We start from the raw sequence: 13,649 nt of genomic DNA, 5'->3' as shown, positions 1-13,649 counted from the left end.
TATCATTAATACCCTACTTATCAAAAAGATGAAAAGGACATTAGATATGAGGAATAAATGCAAAAATTTTGCACAATATCTCTTGGAATAATCATCCACGATTCGAAAGTGATGCTTTATGCCAATACTACTGCATTATATGGTGATACCATCACTATCATATCTTTTAAAAGGCATGATAGTATATACCAGTCTCATCTTTTACAACAAGACAAAAGTATTAAATTGCCATTTTCCTGTATTAAATTTAGATTAAACATTTTCAAACAATAATAAAAACAAGTTGTGTTATCTCAGTGTCATATGCTAACTTCGGATTGCTACCTATTACCTTTAAATTTCAAGTCAATGTTTCCTCGGATTTGAATAAACAGCTCAGAATCTGATCTAATTAATTCTACTTCTCTGAGCTAAAATCCATTCTTTCAATTTACCTGAACAGGTAAGACACTTCATCTAACTTTATGTAAAACTTTTAACCTACCTTCATGTCATCGTCTGGATAAATACAATGCTTTAAAGCAGTAAACTATTTGTGCAGCATTCTAAATTGCACAAATAACAAAATGCTCAAATTCATATTGGCTCTGTTCCTGATCAGGAATAAAATAAATAAATAATTTATTTATTTTTTCACTAATAAGAAATTTGATCAACGTACTTCTCTACCCCTTTAACCTACATGTTCGTTTCAGACCAATCAACAGCCGTGATATTTCTCAGATAACATTTATTTCATTGCTGTAGAATTTACATTGATCACTTCAACTATACGAGTAATTTTATTGATGGGCAATTAAACGATTTCATAAGAGAATAGGTTGAATGACACGGTCAATGAATGTAGAATGGAGCAAATAAGATGGCTAATGACAATTACACAGCATGCATCATTGCTTATTTATCATGATAGAAAAACATCAAAATAAACAAATGTGTATAAAAAGGAGAAAAAATTGGTAAACAATGAAGGTTCGCGACTTGATACAATTTTATGAGGATAAAATCATAACCAAGGGAAAAGTCGTTTGTATGCAAGAGGCTCTGCATCAGAGAATTGTAGGGGGTGCACCTGCTAAGACAAACAGCAATTACTTCCACCAGTGGTCGAAAATTGTTGATGAACTCGATAATCGCACCATAACAAAGACAGGCGATGTTGATGGCTTGAGAAATAATGGACTCGTTGCAAAAGTAGAACGATTTAGTTCATCTCCTGATCTTGGAACAGAGGTCAAAGTAGGCATTAAATTACGTGAAACCCTGAGTGCAACGAAGTTACCTCGCGCACACAGGCTGAACCATGCGTTTGATCTCGATAACTGTTATGTAAAACCATCAATTATAGCGGCTAGTGAACGTAAGAAGTATTTAAATAGACAAAGCGGTTCCGAGAAGCTAACACCCATCTCAATTTGTAAGCCAAGTTATAATCAAACACAGAAAATTGTTTTGGCAGACCTATCTAATAAAGAACACGTTGATAAATCTAGGAAACGCGATGATGGCTTCAATATGAAAAAAAAAAGGGATATAATTGAGAATGTACCTAGTATCTCCGCTAAAAGCAGTATAATAACTTGCACAGAGAAGGAGCTGAACGAAAACATTGAACATCGTATAATCGTGTATCGTGGTGGTGATAATAGCATTGTCAGTAGGAACGGACATGTTAACAAGTCACCGATGGAAATAGGCCACAGCTCATCCACATATTTTCCAGATAATGCGGTTAATAATACACAGACTAGAATTAATTCGCTTGATCCCACGGACATGGCACCATTGCACAACACAAAACAGTCAACTCAAACCTCTACCAGTTGTGATTTATATAAAAATCATCTTTACACCGGTGAGATGGATGTTGATGAGGTAAAATTAATTCTTAACTGCGGAGAAAGAATCAAAAATTCGTATCTCTTGGAATGGAATAAGAGGTGATCACGAGCGAATTTACAGATGTGTATTGATCTAACGTTCAGTAAATAAATCGAGTTCCCATATTTGTCTCCCAAATTAATTTGTACACACAACTTGTTCTATTTTTCAGCATGTTGTGTGCGGACTTTATGGAAGTAATTCCATACACAGTAAAATATATTTTCAAAGCTGATAGAATACTTGCTAGGCAATATGCAATACTGATTCGTGTTTTGTGACCATATAAAGGTTTTACAACTGTCTTCCGTATCACTACGATCGTTCTAGATACTACATCGTGATAGCGTTGGAGCTCATCCTCCTGGGGCATTGTGAATGTTGCATCAATTGAACTTTTGTGTTTATAAAGCTCGCATTTCGTGGATTATTATTCTTACTACGATAGGAAAATATTTTGTCATAATAGTATATTTTGGTTACGAAGCAGAAAACCGTGAAGCTGCGGAACTATGATAATTCTTGGTGTTGTACGATTAACTCATAAAAATATCATGTTTTGCATCAATTAGCGTTTGGAAGATCATATCATCCTCCTAGCCGTTTGAACCGAAGCTCACCAGGTATGGCTACACCAGACGAGCAAATTGTGAGCATATGATCATTTTTAGTGGATAAAATTCTTACGGTGCCTAAAACATGGAATTAATACCACTATCATGATGTGATATTCAGGTCACACATAGCAATACGCTGCAAATGTTTTGGATTTTCTCGTATTGGCAAAAATACACTTTAAATCTCATAGTTTTATTATATGGCTAGAACTGGCTATATAACATACCAAAAATAATCTTTTATCGTTGAATGTCCATGTTTTAGTCCTTCCTCAATCAATAGTGCAGCACCTCATAACGTAGAATATCACACCCCGTAAATTATTTTTCGTATGAAGTCAACACATATTCTGTGTAATACAGCTATCCATGTTGTACAGAACCATCAATTTCGGCTTTTCCAATAAATACTAATCTATCATCGAAGCACCACGCACATATCATTGTTTCAGTACATCATTCCGAACTCGCTTCACATTCTGTATCATATAAGGTTCCATACCTGATCTTCGAACTAACTATTCTACTTGTAGTTGCTTCAATAGCATACTTTAACCATGACGTGGACAATAAGCTAAATCCTTGAAAGTTACAAATGGAGGTCTTTCGGCCTGGCTTAAAACCCAACGTGACATAAATACGTTTTACTTAGTTGTACGTTTACTATTCACTATTAAAATTTACATCATTGCGACCCGTGTATGTAGGTGCTTCAATGATAGAATTCCGAATCCCTCGATTATTCTGCATAGCAAAGCAATGGCTTGTGTCGTTCAATCCATTAATGGGAACTGCAGGATTGATTTGCGCACTATTTGGAATTTGATACATTGAAATTTCACATGTTTTTCTTTCGTGTGGTTTGGATTGATAGCACTTGTTAATCATTTCTCTTTCCGAAAGCGGTACTGAATAGGTTTCCTCTCGCGTGGGTTCGTCATAATGTGAAGAATCAAAGTTTGTCGTACTACTATCAGACGAAGAACTGTGATCTTGAATGTGAACCCGTTGTTCGTCTTTATTGAATTTTGTTTTTAAGTTTCCTCTATATACAGATTCTGTATATAATTCTCCTTCTACATCGTTTCGCTTCTGCTTTCTTGGATTCTGCAAAAGCTTATCTTGTCGTTTAAAAAGAACTATTTTTTCATCATCGGGTACTTTTCTATGAAATACTGTGCTGGCAGATGCAATATTTCTCTTCATATTGTCGGCACTTCTACCAGCTCTATCCTTAACATTATTGTTATCTTTCCTGTTATGATTTAATATGATTAAATTTCCGTTGTCATCAAATATTGGATTTCCTAATATGTTCTTTTTGTTTTTCTTTTTTCTATACTGCCTAATCACTTCATTTTCCGAAAGTTCATTTGGTTTATCGTCAACAACAGCCGTATTCGTCTGTATGCTTGCTGTTTTAGATCTTGTCCTGAACATAATAGGCAATTTTGTCATGAAAAACCAGCTGATGAATCGCTTAGATATTTCAGGATTACCGTCATTAGAGAATCCAGACATTGTACATCTGACAAGCATGGCTAATAATAAGTTAATAAGGAGAACTATACATAACATAGAAATGTGTCAAAGTATGTGATATTTATTTTTATATTTTCAGGCGATACAGATGTTTTATTTCAGCTATCAATTTGTTGTATTCCGTGGGCCTATTGATTTAGACCTGTTTCAAAATAATTCGTGCTTTAGTCTCTGTAGAAAAGTGTTTTCTACGAAAATTCTCAGGCTCGTTAATCATGTTCCAAGGTTTCATCATAATCATACGGTCCATGCTTGTATTTGAAACACTTGTTTGAATCAACTATGTTCCACAACGTATAGAGGAAAACAAGTTGCTCTCAAACGTATGAATTCGGTTTCGTTCTGATCAATTCAAAATATTTGAAACATAGACATGGTTGTACGTTAAAATATTTAGGGTCCACATGCTTTCTGCGATAGAGACTGTTTTCGAACCGCCAATATCCAACTAAGATAACTAGTAGTGCAATTTCGAAGACGCATGCGGTTGAGCCTCAAACAATTAATCGAGACAATTCGATTATAGGACAGATTGTACCTATTGTTGTAAAAATATCTCGCGATCCAGGCCTTTTTGTATGAACTTTATGAACAAATAGAACCAAAATGACGACATTATTTCTGTTTATAGCCCAGATAAAATTATCATGCATCCAAAAAATTGAACCAAACAAAATTTAACAGAATTTACCAATACCTTTTCGTTTTAAATAGTCAAAATTGTGCACTCAATGAATGAAAAATCATTTAAGTAAAGTACACCGTGCGAATGCCCTAAATGAAATCAACAAGAGGTGTTTAGCAGCGAGAACTCATATTTCGGTAAAAATGGATATCAATAACGCTAGAAAATTTCTACGAAAACCGGTTTGTTGCATTAACTTAATTATTCGAATGGTATCGATATTTCCAAAAAAAATAAAACAGGATTGACTCAAAGGATTGTTCAGTAGTATAGGAAAGCGTGTGAAAACGCTAACGAGCATAACAGTCTAGAAAAATATTGATATGGTACGAAAAATAATGAGTTTTACAGTGGTACCTTATTTTACTTTCAAAAAATTCGAAAGGAACGATAAAAAGTGCTATTTGTGTTCTGTCCTTCAAGTAAACCACATAGATACAATACTATTTACAAGCAATCATCTTCTCTTTAACTAGCTGTTCACCATCTCATTCATCACAATGATCGTTAATATCTCTACAACTTTTAACTTGCATATTTTCTACTCGTAATATTAAAGTGTTATTCAATCTTCAGAAATAGATAGTTATATGTGATATAATTCTAAGTTGTTTGTGCTAATCTACTGATAATTATTAATAATACTTACTTTTTTACTAGCTACGCTATTTCCGTTAATAAAACAGAATAAAGTTCGATTAGTTATTAAACTGTACTTCTTTCCTTTAATATACCATGTTATACTTTTTACTTGTTCTGACTCTTTTAATCGAGATAAAGAATCAATTTTGATTTGATAATCAAATCATTTTGGTGTTGTTGAAAAGAACAGCCTAGCATTCATGTAGAGAATGAATTGAACAAAAACTTAGACATTATATTTCGTGTATAAAGTGAAAGCGCAGTTTTATATTTCTCCTAAAAGGTCATATTTTTTGTTTCACAGAATCGACTTCTGAACATTTGAATTGTCTTTTTATTTATATGAATACATGATACAAGAGAGTGAACATAACACTCATTGCCAATTTAGCAATTTTCTAGTAAATCAGATTTATTATTTTTCCTTTTTCACTAAAAGTTATTTATTTATATTCTCACATCACAAAATATGAACAAACAATAACATTTACTCAATACCGTTGCTGAATGAGAATGATTTATTAGTTGGTTGCATGGTGGTACTATTTCTGACAAACATCCTTCTATGCTGTTGTTCTTCTCTTTTAAGAAATGATTTTTTGACGTGTAGAATGCTGATTTAGTCCAAGTTATCGGTAAAATACACCACGATTTACATTCTACAGAACAGTAATGTACGCATATACCAAAACACACAGAGTAGTACTTTTACATCGTTTATGACAGCATTTCAAGTGTCAATAGACATACCATATCTCGCATTACTGTCATGTCTATCAATAAGTTGGAACTATTTAATGTTCAGCAGCGTGCCATCCCATGGATTGTCTTTGGATTATCTTCATTCTTTCTTTGATCAGGGCATCTCAAGGTGGTGCACGAGACTTAGCAAATATGGCGAATGCATATGGTGAGAATAGCGGAGTAGATGGTGGAAATGATTATGTGTGGAGTACACATCATAACACACCAATAATGAGTAACATAGAGCGTATGAAAGAATTTAGGGAAAAACATAACGATATGTTAGAAGGTAAAGCAAAATATAATAAGATATATCATGCATTGTTATCTTTTGGAGATGCTTTTAGAGATTACAACTCTAATGAAGTAGAACAAATGCTTAGAAAATCACAAAATGACGAATCACTAAGATTGTACTTCATCGGCCTAAGAAATGAACTGTTGAAACTTGCAGACTCATTCCGCAAGTCGCATATTTTAGTGTTAAAACAAGCAAATCGAAAAGAAAAGAAACACGAAATAGCACGTTTTAGTGCGGAATGCGAGAAAATTATGAAAGAACAGCCAAGGTGCTATTACGTACAGAAGATAGAAGAGATTCTGCATGAAATACTTCAACTGAGCATTACAATGGATAAGTGCACATTAATACATGATCTTATGTGTGTATTCGCTCGTCTTATCGGTACAAAGGAATGTAACACGAACGAAGGTGTGCAAGAGCAAGCAACACCAACAAACCAATCAATTGCACACAACGAATGGTTTGGAAGGAACGCAGAATATGATAATTTGTATGTTCAGCAATCAAAAGCATTTTTCGAATTGTGTACTCGGATCGATATGACTATTTACAGAGGCAACAGGAATTACCGTAAAATAATGAATCATCTTGCAGTAGCACAAGCATATTCGATGCATGTTCTCTTCGAAACACGGTTCTGTGCCAAGCTTTCGCTGTTTCCTGAGTTTATCTCTGTGTATCACCAATACACGCTCTTTCGTACACATGCACAGCAAATCTGTATCAGAACCAGGCTGATCTCAATTTACATTGCTAGCAAGATAGAAGCTGTCCTGCCCAGGTTACTGCACTACAGCAGTATGCGTCAACAGTACAACACAGAACTGATAGCCACCCGCCTGTTTGTGAGAGATGTGCTACTCAGCGAACTCCTGATTGCTCTTGATACTGGCATAAATATAGTCAGTAAATACGTTTATTTCAGCAGGCTGGAGTATGCGTATCTGATGAGCATTGGAAAGGAAGTGCCTAACTTCTATGACATATTCTTCTTTGTTGCCACAGATTTATTTGGTGCACTGCGTTTTTCCAATATTACCATGAAACATTCGTGGGATCAAGAAATTACCTGCAAAGCACTGCACGAAAACATACCGCTGCAGAAAGTACTTAAATCATTATTTCCAAAGTTCAAAAGAGCGTTTGGCATGAATATGAGAAGAATGCTTGCATCGGAACATGTGGTTAAGACTGGGTGCGACGACCTGAAGAAGGAGATCATGAAAGGTATCAGCGGTGTAAATGATCGTGTAGCTGCTGGTGCGATACTGAAGTTCTACAAAATCTACCAGTTTGTAGTGGAGGTCTTCGTGCAGACCAAAGTGAATGATGAGGAGTAAGGGACGACATAAAAGATCTGTACTATCGTATGAATGGTATTGCTTTTAGTAGAAAAGGAGCTTTTATGGATGATAAGGACCTAGCGAAGAAAATGGTGTTGGTAGATACATTCGTTCTACAAGGTGTTTGTGTACGCCATGAAAATAACTTATTTTTCGTTGACATGACGAGATTGTTTTGAACAGTTTATGGCTAGGCACGCCCTTCTACACCACTTTTAATGGCCCTTTCCTTTCTTATGACGCTGTGAACGATCCCTACAAATCTGAAAAGTATGTTTATCTCGGTGTTGTTGTATGAGGAGATAAATAAACGAGTATTAGTGAAGAAACCAAACTATATTTCCAATATTATGGTAATATTAACTAATATATTTCCGTTAACAAAACAGAATAAAGTTCGATTAGCTATTAAACGATACTTCCTTCTTTTCATATGTCATACCATTCTTTTTCATTTGTTTTAGATCTTTTGGTAGGGGACAATAGTTAATTTCATTTGGTAATCATGTACTTCTGATGTTGTTTGCAAGGGATGACTGAACAAATATTGTAAAAACGAATCAAATAATAACTTTTAACTATTTATTTCGCATAAAAATAAGAAAAAATAACTTTGATTTCCTATGAAGGATCAGGTAATTTGTTCTTTTCAAACTGACCGATCAACTTTCGAGTTGTCTTTTTATTTATACAGGTGAATCTGATAAAATGCGGATAATCTATAAATACACCTAGTTACTATTTATGTTTTGTGTGCATAACCAAAAAAGCAAATTCAGAAAATTTTTGATACCGTATATTTGAAAACAATAAGACAAATAAATACATTAGTCGTTTAACACCAATATCTGACACATATGTTAAACATGGTGTTTCACTTTTCTATCACCGAAAAAATAGTACGTGTGTCATAATCTACTATTTAACCAAACTCAATTTTAGTTGTTCTTTTTATACTATAGTCTATGTTTACTATCCTGTATGTCACAGTGAAAGGCTTTTCAAGCACTTAGTATGCAGAATATATCCACTACGAATAAAAAATGCGTTCCACCATTCGCTTCAAATAATTTATATAAAATTATCTGTTTCAACCCGGTTATAATAGTGCATTAACGATTTAATCAACATCATCGTACGAATCACCTTCAAACCTGTTTAGGAGAAAATTCTTTTGCTTTTGAACCTCAATATTATGTGCAATTTCTTCCTTCTGTTCCGGACCTACATCTTTATCGTTTAAAGCCGCTTGCATTTCGTTCAAATAGTCTATGTTTGGGAGTATGCCAATTTCAGCTAAGGTATTTTTGTAGTCTTCGTGATCTTTCCGTATCATATTCTTTATTTCATGCTCTACCGGACTAAAATCGTTTTTGCTGAGCATCCAATCAAACACTTCATTCCTTATTATGGTATCACGCTTGGTGTAGTCGGGATTGTAGTTTTCGTTAAAATCAGCTTCTTGCATTTCTCTAACATTTTGCTTGTTCTGATTTTTTGGGATCTCCGGAGTATAGTCTTGCGTGATATCTTCCAACGCCCTCCAATCTTCTACACTCCTATTATCATTTAAGCTCATCATAGAAGCCCAATCCACGTTTTTGGGAGTGTGCAAATGGTTGTATGTGTTTGCAAAAGCAATAAAAAGGAACATGTTCGCGAATAAAAATGCTGGAAGTGTATTTAAACACCGATATGCTAATACAAACATGGTTAAAACTGTCTATCTTGGTTGATTCAATGTGTTGTATTGTAAATGACTTCCCACTCATAAAACTGTGTGTAACATCCAAAACATACCATTTCAGCTTTTACCGTGTAGGAGTTGTAGCGTGAACCTAATGTAACGTAGTAGTGCACACATCATTGAAACCTGCACATGGCAGTTTAACTATAAACTATAGTTTGTAGAATAAAGATTAGCTAAATATTTTAAGATTACTATAATTCGGAATTGCAGCAACTAATATGTTCATTATATTAAAAGAAGTACATAGAGATTATTAAATATTGTCATGTGTGAATTCGTTGATGAATCCCAGTATCAAGTTTTTTTCTCTATACACGTCGAATAAAGACAAAATTGTAAGATATTGGGTGTACCAGAGATTCCTAAGCATGATATTGTTATTAAAATAAAAGCTAATGAGAAATCGATTATCAACAACTAATTATTTGGTCAGTGTTATCACGAACTGCATACCGATACATCAACAATTGGGGATAATCACTAGGAGAGAAGATGCAACATTCGTGGCAACAAATATGCTTTAAAAACATGTACTACCGATTCTTTACTATATTGTGAACTTCCGATCCAAATAAGCGTAATGTTTCGCTCTTTCCATGAGAAAACCAGGATCTGACTCTAATACTCCGTTCAATTCTTTGTTATTATTTTTTTTGGTGCAATTATCTTCATCATAAATCCAACATGTTAAGTTCAAAACGTTTTCGTCCGCTTTCTTGGCCTTTCTGTTATTTCGATCCAACTCATGAATTTTCTCGACCAAGTCATTATATGCCCTCTTTCCGCCTGATGCTAAAATGTTTGAGAGCATATCCTCGTTTTCTCGTTCTTCTGCTGCATTTGTTTTCGAGTTTTTCCATTCTGTGGGGAACAAACTGCTATAAGCGAGTTTATTTTCTTGTAAAATGCTTGCCATCCTGGAACGACCGTATTCACCTATATAGGCTAATATTACCGGTACGAATAAAAGAACTCGTAATATAAGATTCATGGCCGTAACAACGTATGGTTATTTGCAAAATACAGCATATAATGTAATGTTAGAAGAGTCACATCAGCATCGGTGTATCAAAACGATATTAGTGACTTTCAGTCAGCACAACGTTAAAAATATCCGACGTTAAATGTTTCTACAAGTTGATCGATCCAAATTAACACCATAGACAGTTTATCAACGTTTTAGAAAAGTAATCGCCCGTATAGTTTTGCCTGTCTTAGAACCATGCTGCAGAATTACGGCAAAATATTTTATTTGATAACATGCTTTACCTCGTTATACCAAACTCTTTTCTCAAAAATGAGAGATACTTGTCCTTGTCATCCTCAAACTCTCTCATATTTTCTTCTGCCTTTAATTCATCCTTCGTTGGAATATATTCATCTTCTTTTTTTTCTCCTTCATCCGGACGGAAAAACATATCAAACGTATCGTTATCCATGATAACATTTCTCTTCGTGTGGTCTTCATTGTACTCGTTCTTTGCATCCGAATCATATACATTTAGTTTGCTACGTATATCTCTGAGATCGATATGTCTCCCACGGTAATCACCTCCTTCACCTCTGTATACTGAAGATGCCAAAGACATGATGAGTCCCATAAACAGAAAAAGCATTAGCATTTTTAGTGTGAATACTTTCAATAAATACCGGTTCTAACCGTGGAAACATAGATAACAACGTTTAAAATATCATGTTTTGCACATTATCGTGTCGAACTGATCTGTCAACGAAGTGTTAATTGTAAACCCAAAACATCCAACACAATGTTTTACTATTGGCACTTTAAACGTTTAACAAGCCACAGTTCAAAAACGAGGGACTTTATTTCTTTATTAAAAGCGGCAAAGGACTTTATTCAACGATTGCTAACTGAAACTGCCGTTTAAAACACATCGTTTCATCAAAATTCATGCTTTGTGTTTCTAAAAGAATGCATCGTTACGACTCTACTTGTCTGGGGGGAAGTGCAATATATTAACGCAAAGCGTGACCTGATTATCTGGCAAGTTATCCATTCTTAGCATCTCCGTTATTTCTTGAGCTCTTCTTCAAGATCGGTTTCTAGCATTTTCTTCTTAAGCGTGTCCTCGATAACATCCTCTTTCTTGCGTTGGATGTCCTCGTTCAGTCGTTTTATCAATTTAACATCGTTAAACGCTGCATTTTCGGCTACCACATCACCTCCGCGGGCACCAAGAGCATGGGATGCCGCCCATGATGCGGATCCGCTCGGACCCATCCCCAGCAATGATGCATAGCTGCCGTATCCGCCTGATCCTGGAATGCCTGCGTATCCTGCAACCTTGGCTGCTGGTCCTTCTATACCCTCTATCTTTATGGCATTCGTATGATCATCTAGTACATGGGCCACGGCCATCCCCTGTCCCAGCCCGGCTAGCGTTTCCAAACTTAGCGAGTCGCCTATTCCAGCATTAATACCAGCTTTTATACCTAGGCTTTGGCCGAGTTTGCCTGCAGCTGCCACTCTGGAAGTTGCGCCCAGACTCTCCTTACCTTCATATCCCAGGTCCTCGGGGCTCATGGTTATCCCGCCATTTAAGCCCGATGCAGTGGCAATACCGGCAAATGCACCGAGATTTGATCCAAATCCTGGCTCGTTTCCTATAATTTTTCCTAGACCAGCGGCACCAGTAAGACCACCATTTCCTCTCAGTGCAGCCTCTCCAAGCATTCCGCCAACACGTCCATTAGCAATATCATGCGCTAAGTTATTGACACGCTCCTGTCTAAAGGCTGAATGCCCAGCCGGACCGCCTAGTTCATTAATTTCGACTATACTCGCTAGTGCATTAGGACCAATGGGATGCGTCCAAATCGTGTGACTCCCTCTTCCATGGCCAAGGCCTCCCTCAAGACCCGCTGCGCCCGCCACACCTGCTAAGCCGCCGAAGCCGCCTCTAAGACCTATATTCAAGCCAGTATTGTGCTGACCGGTGACATCTTCATACATCTGTCCCAGTTCTTCACTTTCTTGTGTTGATTCACCGCTTAAAACACCAACCTCAAAGTCTGCAAAATTCCGTGCATGAGCACCACTTCCGAATCTGTTAGCTCTGTGCCCGTAATTATATGGTTCGAAATACTGTCCATTAAATGATTCATAATAGTCTGGTGCGCCACCATCATAACCGTACCCATCTCTGGTTCCTAAATGACGATACGCACCACCCATTGGATAAATCGATCGGTTATGGAGTCCTAGAGCTGCAGCATTTGCAGCTCCTGCAGCATACGGCGCACCTGCTGCTCCTAGTGCATTTGCAACACCAGCTGCATGTGCAGCATTAGCAACACCTGTAAGTCCCGCAGCACCGGCAGCACCTGCAAGTCCCGCAGCACCGGCAGCACCTGCAAGTCTTCCTGCATTCACTGCGCCGGCAAGTCTTGACGCATCAGCCGCATTAGCAGCTCCTGCCATATCAGAGGCAGTAGCAGCACTTGGATATCCCAAAACTCTCGCTCTATTATTTGCATCCTGCTGCATTGCATAACCTTGATTCCTGGCAGCATCATCATATGGTGTGTAAGGAAGATATTCATCTGGATAATCATCACCGTACCATGTTTGTGTACCTATTCGTAATACGTACAGAAAATACAAATACATATAACACGAAAATATTCTTTTCATTCTTAATTAAATGAATCTGATAGAAATAAATACTTTTTGTTTCCTTACGTTTTAGTATGGTATCGAAAAGCTCATTTACCAAAGAATATTATTTGTTAATCATGAATCACAGGAATATAATTGGTATTAATTAATTTGAAGCTATTTCACCTTGGTTATATGTTTAATATGGTTTTGTGAAACAGATATTTCTGTTTACAACATTAAATAATACCGTTTTGGTGTTATACAAATCGACATAGTTCCCTCTTATTGTTCAAATTAATGATGCTAATCCACATAAGTAAACTGGTACTTGTCTGATTATTTTAAATAGTACAAATGATATCGCTTCGATAAAAATATTCGGCTAATAGCTGCAATCAATGTTCAAAAAAGAAGTAAATTGCAGTGAAGACTAAGCATTCTACAAAGTTTTTTAGTTTTCATCACATTATATCAAAGGTCCGTTTAGTAGAATATGACATATTTCTCATTCTCCTACAA

The 13,649-nt window shown here is 36.1% G+C and overlaps 7 protein-coding genes across 7 annotated transcripts; 2 read left to right on the top strand and 5 right to left on the bottom strand.

The window, feature by feature from the left end:
- Positions 1–690: 690 nt before the first annotated feature.
- On the top strand, positions 691–2,041 carry VCUG_00871 (uncharacterized protein). Its single transcript, XM_008075700.1, has one exon. It carries the CDS (start codon positions 967–969, stop codon positions 1,942–1,944), a length of 978 nt encoding a protein of 325 aa, XP_008073891.1. The 5' UTR covers positions 691–966; the 3' UTR covers positions 1,945–2,041.
- Positions 2,042–3,150: 1,109 nt separating this feature from the next.
- VCUG_00870 (uncharacterized protein) lies at positions 3,151–4,076 on the bottom strand (the record flags this gene model as incomplete). Its single annotated transcript, XM_008075699.1, has 1 exon — positions 3,151–4,076. One exon carries the CDS (start codon positions 4,074–4,076, stop codon positions 3,162–3,164), a length of 915 nt encoding a protein of 304 aa, XP_008073890.1. The 3' UTR covers positions 3,151–3,161.
- Positions 4,077–6,186: 2,110 nt separating this feature from the next.
- On the top strand, positions 6,187–7,755 carry VCUG_00869 (uncharacterized protein; the record flags this gene model as incomplete). Its single annotated transcript, XM_008075698.1, has 1 exon — positions 6,187–7,755. The coding sequence occupies one exon, from the start codon at positions 6,187–6,189 to the stop codon at positions 7,753–7,755; it is 1,569 nt and encodes a 522-aa protein (XP_008073889.1).
- Positions 7,756–8,878: 1,123 nt separating this feature from the next.
- VCUG_00868 (uncharacterized protein) lies at positions 8,879–9,469 on the bottom strand (the record flags this gene model as incomplete). The annotated part of the gene is made up of 1 exon (XM_008075697.1): positions 8,879–9,469. The coding sequence occupies one exon, from the start codon at positions 9,467–9,469 to the stop codon at positions 8,879–8,881; it is 591 nt and encodes a 196-aa protein (XP_008073888.1).
- A 586-nt stretch (positions 9,470–10,055) lies between these two features.
- Positions 10,056–10,499, bottom strand: VCUG_00867 (uncharacterized protein; the record flags this gene model as incomplete). The annotated part of the gene is made up of 1 exon (XM_008075696.1): positions 10,056–10,499. The coding sequence occupies one exon, from the start codon at positions 10,497–10,499 to the stop codon at positions 10,056–10,058; it is 444 nt and encodes a 147-aa protein (XP_008073887.1).
- A 274-nt stretch (positions 10,500–10,773) lies between these two features.
- On the bottom strand, positions 10,774–11,124 carry VCUG_00866 (uncharacterized protein; the record flags this gene model as incomplete). The annotated part of the gene is made up of 1 exon (XM_008075695.1): positions 10,774–11,124. One exon carries the CDS (start codon positions 11,122–11,124, stop codon positions 10,774–10,776), a length of 351 nt encoding a protein of 116 aa, XP_008073886.1.
- Positions 11,125–11,287: 163 nt separating this feature from the next.
- Positions 11,288–13,163, bottom strand: VCUG_00865 (uncharacterized protein; the record flags this gene model as incomplete). The annotated part of the gene is made up of 1 exon (XM_008075694.1): positions 11,288–13,163. The coding sequence occupies one exon, from the start codon at positions 13,161–13,163 to the stop codon at positions 11,541–11,543; it is 1,623 nt and encodes a 540-aa protein (XP_008073885.1). The 3' UTR covers positions 11,288–11,540.
- Positions 13,164–13,649: the final 486 nt, after the last annotated feature.

This window comes from Vavraia culicis (genome assembly GCF_000192795.1).
Source record: "Vavraia culicis subsp. floridensis unplaced genomic scaffold supercont1.11, whole genome shotgun sequence".
In the NCBI taxonomy this organism is placed as follows: Eukaryota; Fungi; Microsporidia; family Pleistophoridae; genus Vavraia; species Vavraia culicis.
This window is presented reverse-complemented; position numbering and strand designations above follow the sequence as displayed.